Raw genomic sequence first — 14,186 nt, 5'->3', positions numbered from 1 at the left:
TGATGACGGATGAGAGCATGCCAAGTATTAGTTGCTCCGGCACACGACTGAATGAGCGAGCGACAGCGCTAAGGGGCCGGCCCATATGTGCGAGCCATTCTGGCAAGACGGATGCTAGTCTCGCTATAAGCGAGATATAGCATTCGCCGACGATCAACAGCGGTTGCCGTGCTTCAGGTGGCGTGGGCCGAGCACTTTCCCCAAATTACCCATTTTTGCGGAGTCCAAACTCCAAAACCGTCGCCTCGCGAATCAGCAAATCCTCCTCGGCGCCGTTCTCCCAGCCCGCTCCACCCATCGTTCCCCTCGTCGTGCGGCCGCCGCCCCGCAGCGCCTGCAGATCCTCCACGGCTCCGTTCTCCTAACCCGCTGGCACCCATCGTCACCGCCGCCCGCAGCGCTTAATTTCTCTCTCCACCCAGCCCAGAGAGACCAGCAATGGCGGCGCCCAAGAGCCCAGGGATCTCGACGATCTCGACCTGCACCCCGGAGAAGGCGCGGGGCGACCACGTGTTCAAGATCGAAGGCTACAGCCTGTGGAAGGGCCTCGGCGTCGGCAAGGTCATCCAGTCCGCCCCCTTCGCCGTCGGCGGCTACGACTGGCGCCTCAGCTACTACCCAGACGGCTACACGGAGGGCAGCAAGGACCACGTCGCCGTCTTCCTCGAGCTCCTGAGCAAGGACGCGGAGGTGAGGGCGCTGTACCATCTGATGCTGATCGAGCAGGCCGCACGGACGTCGCCAGCGCAATTCACATGGCCAAAACCTACGGCGCCTGTGGTGTTCAGCAACCCCTCTAGTCAGTGACGAATCTAGCAGGGCATTGGAGGGTAGGCTTAAAACACAAATTTCCTAAGTCTAATTAGCAAATGCATTGCAATTGTTGTATGTAAACCACCACAATATACTTGTCAAGTGGTATGTTTGGCTTAAATAGGATTTTGAAGGGTAGGCATAAGCCTATTGAAGCCTCCCTAGTAGAATCGCCACTACCTCTAGCACTGTTTCAAATAGCCCGCTATAGCTCCGCTGTAGCACGCTATAACGTTTATAAAAGGTCTTGCGCTAAGAGACTTTGGTCCAAACAAATGAACAAACATTTTAAATAGCGCGCTATAGCTCCGCTATAGCACGCTATAGCATTTGAAAGAGGTCCGGCGCTAAGATGCTTAGCGCGCTATTTAAAACTTTGGCCTCTAGTGATGCCTTATCCTGCTTGGACCATTCCATGTTCGTGAGGAGGAGCCAGATCGAAGGGTCGGCGTACTTGTACATCCCCGACGACATCCTTCTCATTAAGTGTGACATCACCGTTATCAAGTTGAAGGAGGCACAGATGCGGAAGATCGACATGAGCTTTAATATCGAAGTGCCGCCTTCAGACTTGTTGCACAATCTTAGAAGTTTGATGGATGCGAGGGAGGAATCGGATGTGTCTTTCAAGGTCAAAGATGAGGTATTCACTGCCCATAAGGTCGTCCTCGCAATGCGATCGCCGGTATTCAAGGCGGAGCTCTACGGGCCGATGAGGGATAAGTGTGGGCAGGGGCAGAGCATAACCATTAAAGACATGGAGCCCGCTGTTTTCAAAGCACTGCTCCACTTCATCTATACAGATGAGTTGCCTCCCTTGGACGACCTTCATGATGATGATGAAGAAATGGTCAGGCATTTGCTCGTGGCTGCGGATAGGTATGTCATGGAAAGGATGAAGTTGATGTATGAGAGAAAACTTTCTGAGTTTCTTGATGCCAAGACTGTGGCGGACACGTTAGCTCTTGCAGACCAGCATCATTGCAGCAAGCTCAAAGAGGCTTGCATTGGATTTATCAACTCTTTGGATAGAATAGATGATGTGATGGACAGTGTAGGGTATGAGCACCTGAAAAAAGCATGCCCTACTATCTTTATTGATATATGGGAGAAAGCTGCCAAGCGCAAAGTATAGTTTGATCACCGTGGTTTAGCTTTATTATAGTTACTTCGGTATCCCTTATATATATTGCAGTGGAACGTGCCAAATAAAGCGTCTTTCTTGGCTCAAAGGAATGCTGGAAACAATTGAGTTTAAAGTTTAAACTGAATCTGATATATGTACTGAAGTTCCTGGAGACTGTCAAAGGATTGGTTGATCAGAGGGATCATTGTTGTTGTGCCTTTACTTTGATTTCTTCTGGTCGTTTTGTTCTTCCGGGAATCTCTATGTGCTGCCGGTTTTTCCTTGTTGTTTCCCAGGTCTGCCGCCGTGTGCACAGTAATTTGTTCAGCTTCAGCATGCTTACAATTAATGTTGAGACCATAAGATTCTGAGATTAGTTTTTCTATTTCTTAAGTTATCAGAGATCTTTTGGACAAAGGTAAGTTTCAACATCTGTGTCTTGGGCCACGCTAGATCACTAGCATTTTCTAGGATGTTTTGCTTTTACTGTACACTTATCCTATTATGCCTTCTCAAAGCAGCGGTTGGCTAAGCTACCAAGCCCATTCGATGTGAGATGTGATGAAACATTAGAAAAATGCATTCTTATAGAAACTTATTCAGGAAATAATTAATTGGTGCCGAATTTATAGTTGTATACTATCCCAAGTCTGTTACAAGATCTAAATGCTCTTATATTTCTTTACAAAGGGAGTAAATGTTTACACTAATTATACTGTGCAGATGTTTCCTTTGTTTATTTGGAGGCATTTCATTTTTTTAAAAGAGAACTTTTGGAACATATATATAACTGTGCAGATTCCGTAAACCTGTTCTTCTTTGCTTTTGCTTACCGTGTCATGTTTTGTATTCTACAATTCCACATTTTGTTGCCCTCTTGTGAAAGGGAAGTGTTTCACCAATTAAGCTGTTGAATAGCTATCACTTGAGTTTGTTGATCTTGTCTGAGGCCATCTTCAGGCTTCAGTGATGACACCTCATCTGAACCAGCCCTGAACATGCATGACGTGGTAGCAGGATGCTTAGTTTTTCAACTGTTTAATGGCGGCAAGCCAACTGTTGTTTAACATATATGCTATTTGCAGTCCATTTTCCGTTCCTGCAAAAGGCCCTCTGACGTTTGTGCACGGTTCCTCGGTTTTAACCTTGAGATTTAATTACCACCTGAGATCACATTGTCATGATGTATGTAATCAATACAAAAAAATCTTTCAAAAAGATGTATAATGTATACAGGTGGAACTTCATGTATGACATGTTAATTTGCTCCATTGTTGCCATGCAAATGTAAGGTATGGAGAGAGATCCTGAATTCCAAATGCTGCCTTTTCACCAAGTTGTTTGTTTACAGAAACCAAGTAGCACGCCTGAAACTTGAGCTACATAGTGTTGTGTCAAACCCTGTCTACAGGACACTGCCATTGCGCAAGACTGAGGTGGAGAAGTAGCTGAGTAGTAGTAGTCTTTCTCCTGTCAAAAGGCTAAGCTGGAGAAGTAGTATTAGACTATATCTAGTCCAAAAGGCTGAGCTGAACTAGTACTACAGTTCGTGTAGTGAAGCTGGCAAGCATCCCTATAAAAGGGCATATGCATCCATCGTTGTAAATTATTCCACTCCGATCAATTCAAGTAGTACTCCTTTCTCAAGTGCAGCTCCATCCGTGTATGTTCGCTAGTGTGTGTGTGTGCATACTTGCTAGTGTGCGCAGTGATACGTCTTCAATGTATCTATAATTTTTGATTGTTCCATATTATTATATTACCCCTTTCGGATGTTTATAGACTTTATTTTACACATTATTATCATTTTTGGGACTAACCTACTAACTGGAGGCCCAGCCCGTATTACTGTTTTTTTTGCCTATTTCAGTATTTCGAAGAAAAAGAATATCAAACGGAGTTCAAACGGAATGAAACATTCGGAAGCGTGATTTTTGGAACGAACGTGATCCAGGGGACTTGGAGTGCAAGTCAAGAAGCAGCCGAGTCGGCCACGAGAGGGTAGGGCACGCCCCCCTATAGGGCGCGCCTCCCTGTCTCGTGGGCCCCTCGGGCGGCCACCGACGTACCTCTTCCTCCTATATAAGCCTACATACCCCGAAAACATCCAGGGAGCACCCGAAACACAATTTCCACCGCCTTAACCTTTTGTATCCGCGAGATCCCATCTTGGAGCCTTCGCCGGCGTTCTGCCGGAGGGGGAATCGACCATGGAGGGCTTCTACATCAACACCATAGCCCGTCAGATGAGTTGTGAGTAGTTTACCACAGACCTTCGGGTCCATAGTTATTAGCTAGATGGCTTCTTCTCTCTTTTTGGATCTCAATACAATGTTCTCCCCCTCTCTTGTGGAGACCTATTCGATGTAATCTCTTTTTGCGGTGTGTTTATCGAGATCCGATGAATTGTGGGTTTATGATCAAGTTTATCTATGAGAAATATTTGAATCTCCTCTGAATTGTTTTATGTATGATTGAGTTATCTTTGCAAGTCTCTTCGAATTATCAGTTTGGTTTGGCCTACTAGATTGATCTTTCTTGCCATGGGAGAAGTGCTTAGCTTTGGTTCAATCTTGCGGTGTCCTTACCCAGTGACAAAAAGGGTTGCAAGGCACATATTGTATTGTTGCCATCGAGGATAAAAAGATGGGGTTTATATCATATTGCATGAGTTTATCCCTCTACATCATGTCATCTTGCTTAAAGCGTTACTCTGTTCTTTGCAAACTTAATACTCTAGATGCAGGCAGGAGTCGGTCGATGTGTGGAGTAATAGTAGTAGATGCAGGCAGGAGTCGGTCTACTTGTTGCGGACGTGATGCCTATATACATGATCATGCCTAGATAATCTCATAACTATTCGCTTTTCTATCAATTGCTCGACAGTAATTTGTTCACCTACCATAATACTTATGCTATCTTGAGAGAAGCCTCTAGTGAAACCTATGGCCCCCGGGTCTATCTCTTATCATATTTGCTTCCAATCTACTTTTATTTGCATCTTTACTTTTTACATCTACATTATAAAATACCAAAAACATATTTATCTTATCATACTATCTCTATCAGATCTCACTTTTGCAAGTGGCCGTGAAGGGATTGACAATCCCTTTATCGCGTTGGTTGCGATTTCTTGTTTTGTTTGTGTAGGTGTGTGGGACTTTTGAGGAGCCTCCTACTGGATTGATATCTTGGTTCTCAAAAACTGAGGGAAATACTTACGCTACTATTGCTGCATCACCCTTTCCTCTTCAAGGAAAACCAATGCAAGCTCAAGACGTAGCACGCAACGCAAGCAAGTAGTACCAGCACTTAGCTCTTCCACCGGTCATTCATCGGAATATTAGCTAGCCGAGAGTTTTCTTGGGCTAACAATTGGCATCAGAGCTCCAGGTCGCGGTAGCCATGGCCGGTGCAAAAGGAGTGCAGCAACGCACCACCTCAGGTGGTTCCCAGTCGGGGCCATCAAAGGACGGCTCCCAGTCGCCGCCTTCGAAGGAGCGGCGAGGGCGCAACCGGTCCAGGCACGACCATCGCGGTGAGGTCGTGGTTAGGGAGATCGTGCGCGAGACCGCAATCAGCGGTAGCGTGCCCATCACCTTCCCGATGCTCACGCGCTCGAACTACAGTGAGTGGGTGTTGATCATAGAGTGCAACCTCCATGCGGCGAGCCTTTGGGTTCCCATGGAGGACAACCTGGTCGAGAGAAAGGCGGACAGGAAAGCCGTGATGGCACTCATGCACGCCACACCGCCGGAGATGCACGGTATGCTCGCTGCGAAGGCAAGCGCCAAGGAGGCATGGGAAGCCATCTGTACCCAGTGCCTCGGCAGCAACCTCGTGTGCGAGGTGAACGCGCAGAAGCTGCAGGCGGACTTTGAGAACATCACCTTCAAGGAGGGCGAGCTTGTCGATGACTTCGCCATGCGGATCTCCAGCCTTGCATCTCAGCTCCGCGCGCTCGGCGACACCATAGACGACGCGAGAGTCGTGCGGAAATTTCTCCACTCCGTGCCACCTCGCTTCGCTCAGGTAGCGGTCTCCATCGAGACTTTGCTTGACCTGAGCGAGCTCTCCATCGAGGAGCTCATGGGCCGGATGCGGGTGGTTGAGGACCGCCTTGACGATGGTCGCGAGAGCTTCGACGGTGGACAACTCCTATTCTCGAAGAACTGGGAGGCGAGGATGCGTCAAGGACGTGGTGCCGGTGCCCCGAGTAGTGGAGGCGGCACCGACAGAGGCGGCGGTCACACCCAGGGCGGAGCTGGACGACGTGCCGGCAACGACGACCGGGACAAGTGCCGATATTGCAGCATCAAGGGCCACTGGGCCCGTGAGTGCCACAAGAGGATGGCTAACGAGGATGCCGCAGCCGCGGCAAATCTCTTGCAGGCTGAAGAGGAGAGTGGGCCAGCAATGATGATGGCTTGCTGGTGAGCGTTTTGCTTTGATTCAACTACCCCCTCAAGATCTTGGTCAGGATTCATTTGTTCGCTTTTTGAAGCATGACCACGGAGAGGGTTTTCGGGGGGTTCAAGGCTTTCGTGAAGGATGTTTGATGTTCTTAGGTGTCCCCCTAGATCTCCGTAATACTGAGAATTTGAGGGCTGCTGTTAATACCTTTGGACAGTTCCATCATTGGATTAGTGATGATCCATATCTCGTCCGATCTATTGTGTTTGCCTCCTTCCCTGAGGATATTCTGGTTCCCAAGGACGTGGTGTTCTCTGATTATGCTGCTTGGGGTGGTGCTAAGGTTTCTTGGACAGCGCCTTGTTATATTTTAGGAGCCAATTTTGCTGAGCAAATGCCACAAGACGAAGATCCCATGCCTCTTGACGGTAATCCTCACCCCATGCCTGGTCACTTAATCCATGAAGATAATATCTTCGCTCTTCCGCCTTACCCTGCTCTTGGGTGGAACGATGTGCCGCCTCCTCCGCCTCCAATGGATGATAATCAGGGTGCTGGTTGGGGTTGGCACGCCAATCAGCAGGATGATCAGGTGGACCCAGTGCAAGTGGAGCTTGCTCCTGATCAGGAGTCTATGGTCATTAACCAGCAGGAGTTCTCGGGCTCTGTTAGTCAGTCGGTAGAGGAAGTTCAGGCTGATCCTATGTTACCAAATGTGGCAATTGTACAAGATCCAGCTGTGATTGTGCAAGTTCCGGACGATATTGGAGACAATGCTTTGGATGCTCAGCTTGATATTGTACCAGTGGAGCCAGTTCTTGGACAGGGTGATCTTCAGATTGGTATTCAGCATGCTGTGGATGTGGATGAAAATGTCATTCAGATAGATGCGCCACCTGTTGATCCTGATGCCTTGGCTATTGTGCCGTTCCAGCCTTCAGATCTTATTGTTGGTAGAGTGCAGGTTGTTTATGGCCCACCATTACCTCCTGAAATGGCCTGGAGACGAACTTTTGATACTCTGTTGGGGCGCTGCACTACTCTTCAGGTTCCAAAGCCGGTCATGCAGTCTCCTTTTGGGCAACTGGTCCTTTCCAAGAGATCGTGGTCTATGGCTTTTGAGAACATCCATTGGGTTTCTGACATTATCATTGATGATTCGTTCAGCATGGTTGCCCCGCTGTCTGCTTCCCCACCTCCTAGGGGAATTGCTCGTGATCTTTTTCCTGACAACCAGATGGAGTTGGAGCAGGACACAGGCCTGCAGTTTTCGTCTGCTTCTGATGGGCAGTTCTCCTTTTTGCTCCTTCTCTGAAGAAGAAGAAGGCCCCAAGCGCAGTTATACTCCTGTTGTCGACTCTGAACTGCGTCGCTGCACCCGTAGTTCTGCAAAAAGAGATGGTTTCAAGCCAGTGTTTCAAGCCTTGCCTATGGTTGAACCTAAGAAAAAGAAGCCCCGCTCCAAGCCACTGACGGATGATGGTCCTGCTAGTCGCATGCCCTCGGTGCCACCTCCAACACCTATTCGTCATATTCAGCAAATTGGAGCGGATCTGGGGATCTCTGCTGATAAACTCTCTGTGGATGCGCTTATGGCGGATCCTTCTTCTGCCAAGGACAAGTCATCCCATGATTAGTTCGTGCTGTTCAACCGGGGTGTGGTCGACCCATAACTGGACTAGTTATCGTAGGATTTATTTCCATAATTTGTCTTCGGGACTTGTATGCTTTCGTTGTCCTTGCAAACTTCTTTTGTTTGGCGTTGCTGCATGTCTGAAATGCTCTATGTGCTGCCTGCTATGTGGGTATGCTGTTAAACTTGTAACCTCTATGCTCAATGGATATTCGGTCTACTAGAAGTTGGCGGGTTATGTGTTGGAATGTTCGGGGCTTAAATTCTGATGATCGTCAGCTTGCTGTTCGTAATAAAGTGGATGAAAGTCAGGCTTCTGTTATCTGTCTGCAAGAAACGAAAATGGAGTATATGGACTCCAGAACTGTCAGGAAATTTTGCCCTTCTCGTTTTGACTCTTTTGCTTATAGCCCTTCTATTGGGGCCTCGGGCGGAATTGTTGTGTTATGGAACTCCTCTATCCTTACAGGGAGATTGATTGAGGTCAAGCAGTTTGGCGTAATTGTGCACTTTACGTCCAAACATAACAATGAACAATGGACGCTTGTTACGGTCTATGGGCCATGTCGTGGCCAGGCAAGGGATGATTTTGTGGACTGGCTTTATAACCTTTCCATCCCTGACTCTGAAAATTGGCTTATTTTGGGAGACTTTAATTTTATTCGATCAACTGAGAACAAGAACTTACCTGGTGGCGATGCTAATGATATCTTCATTTTTAATGAGATTATTGGCCATCTTGGCTTGCTTGAGTTGCCTATAAAAGGGAGATCCTTCACTTGGTCGAATATGCAGGATAATCCTCTACTAGAGCAGCTTGATTGGTTTTTCACTTCCTCAAACTGGATCACTTGTTACCCCTCCACCCAGGTGTTGCCTCTGGCTAGGACTGCTTCAGATCATGTGCCTTGTGTGGTAGCCATCAACACTTCCATCCCTAAATGTAACATTTTCCGCTTTGAAAATTATTGGGTGGAGCTGCAGGGTTTTATGGACTGTGTGTCTGCCTCATGGTCTTCTGCTTCTAGCAAAACCAACATCTCAGCCAAGATTGCTGGCAAATTTAAGTCCTTGAGGAGGGATCTTAAGAGTTGGCACATGAATGTTTCCAAAATGAAATTATTAATTGCTAAATGTAATAGGGTGGTTCTCATTTTGGATTGTTTGGAGGAATTGAGGCCACTTTATAGGCATGAGTTCAACTTTCGTACTCTGGTCAAGTTGCACTTGGAGCATCTGCTGCACCTTCAGTTTCTGTATTGGAAGAAGAGGTGCACTATAAGATCTATTAAAGTTGGTGAGGAGAACACTAAATTCTTTCATGCCATGGCTTCTGAAAGGTTTCGGCATAACTCCATTGCTTCTCTGCGTTTGGATGATGGTACAGTTGTCTCTGATCATGAGCAAATGGCTGCTGCTCTTTGGCAAAATTTCAAGAACAGGATGGGTACTAGTCATGGTATTGACATGTGTTTTGATCTTTCTTCCATCATGCATAGAGTTCAGGGTCTTGACTCCCTCACTAAGACGTTCTCCAAGGAGGAGATGGATAATACTGTTAAAAGCATGCCCATTGATAAGTCTCCTGGGCCTGATGGCTTTAATGGGCTATTTTTTAAGAAGTGTTGGTCGATAATCAGTAAGGATTTCTATGAGTTGGCTTCTGCTTTTCATGAGGGGTCTGTGAATCTGGAGAATATCAATTATTCTTATATCACCCTGGTCCCTAAGAAGAGATCCCCTGAGTCTGTTAATGATTTTAGGCCTATCTCTCTTTCTGGTATGGGGGTGAAGTTTCTTTCTAAGATGGCTGCTAACAGGCTGCAGCAAGATATCACAAGATGTTTGCATAAAAACCAATATGGTTTTATCAAATCCAGAACCATTCAAGACTGTGTTGCTTGGACTTTTGAATATTTGCACCAATGTCATCAGTCAAAGAGACCCATTGTCATTCTAAAGCTGGATTTTGAGAAAGCTTTTGATTCCATTGAACATGAGGCCATTCTCCAAATCTTGAGGCACAAGGGTTTTAATGATAAGTGGATCTTCTGGGTTAAACAGTTTTTGGCTTCTGGAACTTCCTCTGTTCTGCTTAACGGAGTTCCTGGGAAACAATTTGCTTGTAAAAAAGGAGTTAGGCAGGGTGACCCTCTTTCTCCACTCCTGTTTGCCATTGCTGCAGATCTATTGCAATCAGTGGTAAATGATATGCATCAGAAAGGACTGTTACAGCTCCCTATTCCATGCCATGATAAGGAATATCCAATTATACAGTATGCTGATGACACACTCATTATTATGCCTGCTGAGGAAGCTCAATTGCTCTCCTTGAAGAAAATGCTACTTCTCTTCTCTAAGTCCACTGGACTGCATGTTAACTATCATAAGTCTTCCATTCTTCCTATCAATGTGGATTCTGTGGAGATTGCCAGACTTGCTGCTGTATTTGGTTGTGTGGTTGGCACCCTTCCTTTTACTTATCTTGGGCTTCCTGTGGGAATTACAAAACCTAAGATATTGGACTTAATGCCACTGGTGGATAGTATGGAAAGGAAGCTTTCTGTTAGCTCTTCCTTCCTTGCTCATGGTGGGCGACTGCAGTACCTGATCTCTGCCCTTTCTTCTGTGCCAATTTTTTCCTGTGTAGTCTGGATTTGCCTCCTGGCATTTTAAAGCAGCTTGAACGAATACAGAGGCAATGTCTTTGGAGGAAGTATGGACAAGATTCTGGTCAGTCCTTGGCTGCTTGGGGTTTGGTTTGCAGACCAAAGAACAAAGGAGGCTTGGGTATTGTGAATCTAAAGCTGCAGAATGAGGCTCTGCTCCTTAAACATGCTAGTAAATTCTACAATAAAGTTGATGTGCCCTGGGTCCAGCTCATCTGGAACACTTATTATCATGATAGGGTTCCTCATGCTACCATCATTTGTGGCTCTTTCTTGTGGCGAGATATCTGCAAGTTAATGGATAAATTCAGGATGGTCAGTGCAGTACATGTTAATAAGGGGGACACTATCCTGTTTTGGTCTGATCCTTGGTCTTTGGGGGACACTAATATTCCTCTTGAGCAGAGGTTTGCTAGGCTTTTTTCATTTGCCATTGATCCCCTAATTTCTGCTGCTGAGGTTTTTGATTTGACTGAGCTCACCTCCTTATTCCATTTACCACTCTCTGAGAGAGCCTTTGGAGAGTTACAGACTTTACAAAATCTGCTGCTGCTCTCAAACCATGATCCTCAGCTTAATGATACATGGGTGTGGAAGGAGGATGGCAAGGGATATTCTGCCAAGAAATACTATTCTTTCTTGCATAAACACATTGTGCCCAACCCACTCTTATCCTGGGTGTGGGCTAGCTGCTGCACTATGAGAATTAAGTTCTTTGCTTGGATGCTGATTATGGATAGGCTGAACACTCAGGATATGCTGGAGAGAAGGCACTGGAATGTATCTGATTCTAACTTATGTGTTCTATGTCCAACACAAGCTAAAGAGGATAGAGATCATCTATTCTTTCAATGTAATTTCAGTTGTAGGGTCTGGAATTATCTTCAAATCAACTGGATGGCTGGAGATGATATGGTTGCCATTGCTTATCATGCTAGATGAGACTTTGCTAAGCCTTTCTTCTCTGAAGTGGTTTTCCTAGCATGCTGGAACATCTGGAATGTCAGGAATGACAGGGTTTTTAGGAATATCCCACCATCTTTTCGTAGATGGAGGTCTTCTTTTATTTTAGACATTTCCCTCCTGGTTCATAGAATTAGGCCTAAGTTCAAGGAGGATTTGCTTAGATGGATTTCCTTTTTGCCTCCTTGAGGTGAGTTTCATGCTTTCTTTCTTTTTCTTTTTGGATCTGTTAGACCTTGTAAATTGTGTACATTTGTAACCTTTTCTTGTAGAGCAATAAAATTACTGTGGGGTCTATACCCTACAGTTTCAGGTCAAAAAAAATGATGATGGCTTGCGTCGAGACCATGCAGGAGGACGCAGCGCCTCCAGAGAGCATGGTCCCGACAAGCATCGAAGCCGTGAAGAAGGGCGCAACACCTCCGCCGACCATGGTGCCGGCAACCGTCAAGTCCGTGCGGGAGGCAGGGAGCTCTTCAAATAATCCCCTCCTGACATTGATAGTGCTCTCCCCGACAACGGCGTTCTCAGGGGCCTACGACTAGGAGGAGATGAAGACCCGGGTGTGGGGGAGCCACACCCCGGCAACCACGTCCCTTATGACGCTAGTCAAGCCCGTGCAAGTTGGCATGACAATCACGGCCCTGACTTCCTCGGGACCCGACAAGCCCATGCAAGTTGGCACGGCAAAGGCGTCGCCGACATCCTCGGGACCCAACAAGCCCGTGCCAGGAGGCACGACAACGATGCGTATGGTGGGCCACGTCCCAACCATGATGCTGGCGACCAGTGAGCCCGTGCAAGAGGCACGACATTCTCAGGTCGGCCACACCCTGACAACTAGGTTCTCGGAGTTCTGCAGGCCCATGTGGGCGACACGGCACTCTTCGACAGGCCTCAACTAGGGGGCGATGAAGAGACGGTCATGGGGCGGCCAGGCCTCGACCGTGACTCCGGCGACCATCGAGGCCGTGCAGGAGGAGCGGAAGTCTCTGGTCGGCCACGCCGCAACCCCAACATGCTCGGGGTCCATCGAGTCCATGCAGGAGGCACGACACTCTCTGGTCGGGCATGCCCCGACCACGCTGGTGGCGACTGTAGAAATCGTGTAGGAGGCACAATGCTCTATGGCCGGCCATGCCGCAGCCCCGACGCGCTCGGTGTCCATCGAGTCCGTGCGGGAGGCATGACTCACAACTGTCTGGGGACACCCGGCAAGCAAGATTGTTGGGAAGAGCGACAAGGAGTCCGCTACCTTGGGAGAAGCAACTCCGGGTAGTGCGGTGTCTGACAAGTCATCCCCGGGAACGGAGTTCCTGGGTAGCATGACGCCTGACACGACAACCCCGCGAAGGGAGTTCCTGGGCAGTGTGACGTCAGGAACTACGACCCCAGCAACTTTGACACCCAAGAGCGAGGTGGTTCTTGGGCAGTTTGTGTCCCCGCCTACAGTGCGGTCGGACCTGTTCGACGCCAACAATGTTGGCGATCCACATAGGTTGCAATGCCTAGGGGGAACTTCTCGGCGAGCCTGCGAGACGACCGCAGCACCCCGAGATCAGGAAGGACGAGCACATCGCCATCATCAAGCACAAGGCGCGGCTCGTCGCGAATTGTTACGTACATCGCACGGGGGAGGACTTGTAGGAGGTCCTTACTCTAGGGGCAAAGCAAGAGCAGGGCGTACGCGCTACACAAAGCCCGAGAAGGCAGACATCCCGGCGAAGGAACCTGGTCGTGTTCGGTTCCAAGAGCTGCGCGACAAGGTCGGGATCATCGACATCAAGCCCCTTCGACGGGTTTGAGGGGGAGATTGTTGTGTCAAACCCAGTCTACAGGATGCTGCCATTGCTTGCGCTAGGCTTTATCTGATAAAAAGACTGAGGTGGAGAAGTAGCTGAGTAGTAGTAGTCTTTCTCCTGTCAAAAGGCTAAGCTGGAGAAGTACTATTAGACTTTATCTAGTCCAAAAGGCTGAGTTGAACTAGTACTACAGTTCGTGTAGTGAAGCTGGCAAGCATCCCTATAAAAGGGGATATGCATCCATCGTTGTAAATCATTCCACTCCGATCAATTCAAGTAGTACTCATTTCTCAAGTGCAACTCCATCCGTGTATGTTCGCTAGTGTGTGTGTGCGTACTTGCTAGTGTGCGCAGCACAAGCAAGTACTACCAGCTGTTAGCTCTTCCACCGGTCATTCATCAGGATATTAGCTAGCCGAGAGTTTTCTAGGGCTAACACATAGATGCCTCCTCTGCATCAAAGGCACTCCCTCTGTCCCATAATATAAGACTGTTTCTGACACTAGTAGTGTCAAAAACGGTCTTATATTATGGGACGGAGGGAGGACAAAAGAAGCGAGCGGTAAAACTCACAACTAAACAAAACAAAATAAAGTTTCTCAGCTCAGGTAATGAGACCGACACCTCTTCTTCCCTGTTAGCACCTACGGTCAGATATCCCGATTTTCGCTTCTTCCCCTATGCACGGTTAATAAATTTATCGGGTTAGACGTCTGGTACCACCACCGGAGACGGTCTGGGTACCGGTGTTGGGTAACGTAGTAATT

The 14,186-nt window shown here is 47.7% G+C and overlaps 1 protein-coding gene across 1 annotated transcript; it reads left to right on the top strand.

The window, feature by feature from the left end:
- The first annotated feature begins 261 nt into the window (after nucleotides 1-261).
- On the top strand, nucleotides 262-1,948 carry LOC123163158 (BTB/POZ and MATH domain-containing protein 1-like). The gene is made up of 2 exons (XM_044580915.1): nucleotides 262-698; nucleotides 1,243-1,948. Exons 1-2 carry the CDS (start codon nucleotides 439-441, stop codon nucleotides 1,946-1,948), a joined length of 966 nt encoding a protein of 321 aa, XP_044436850.1. The 5' UTR covers nucleotides 262-438.
- The last annotated feature ends 12,238 nt before the right edge of the window (nucleotides 1,949-14,186 follow it).

Source organism: Triticum aestivum, chromosome 7B (assembly GCF_018294505.1).
Source record: "Triticum aestivum cultivar Chinese Spring chromosome 7B, IWGSC CS RefSeq v2.1, whole genome shotgun sequence".
Classification (NCBI taxonomy): Eukaryota; Viridiplantae; Streptophyta; class Magnoliopsida; order Poales; family Poaceae; genus Triticum; species Triticum aestivum.
This window is presented reverse-complemented; position numbering and strand designations above follow the sequence as displayed.

What these genes read in the sequence shown, in the direction of transcription:
- LOC123163158 (XM_044580915.1), top strand. Translation starts at nt 439, where the DNA reads ATGGCGGCGCCCAAGAGCCCAGGGATCTCGACGATCTCGACCTGCACC. An exon ending in AAGGACGCGGAGGTGAGGGC is followed by an intron (nt 699 to 1,242) that starts GCTGTACCATCT and finishes GTTCGTGAGGAG; the next exon opens with GAGCCAGATCGAAGGGTCGG.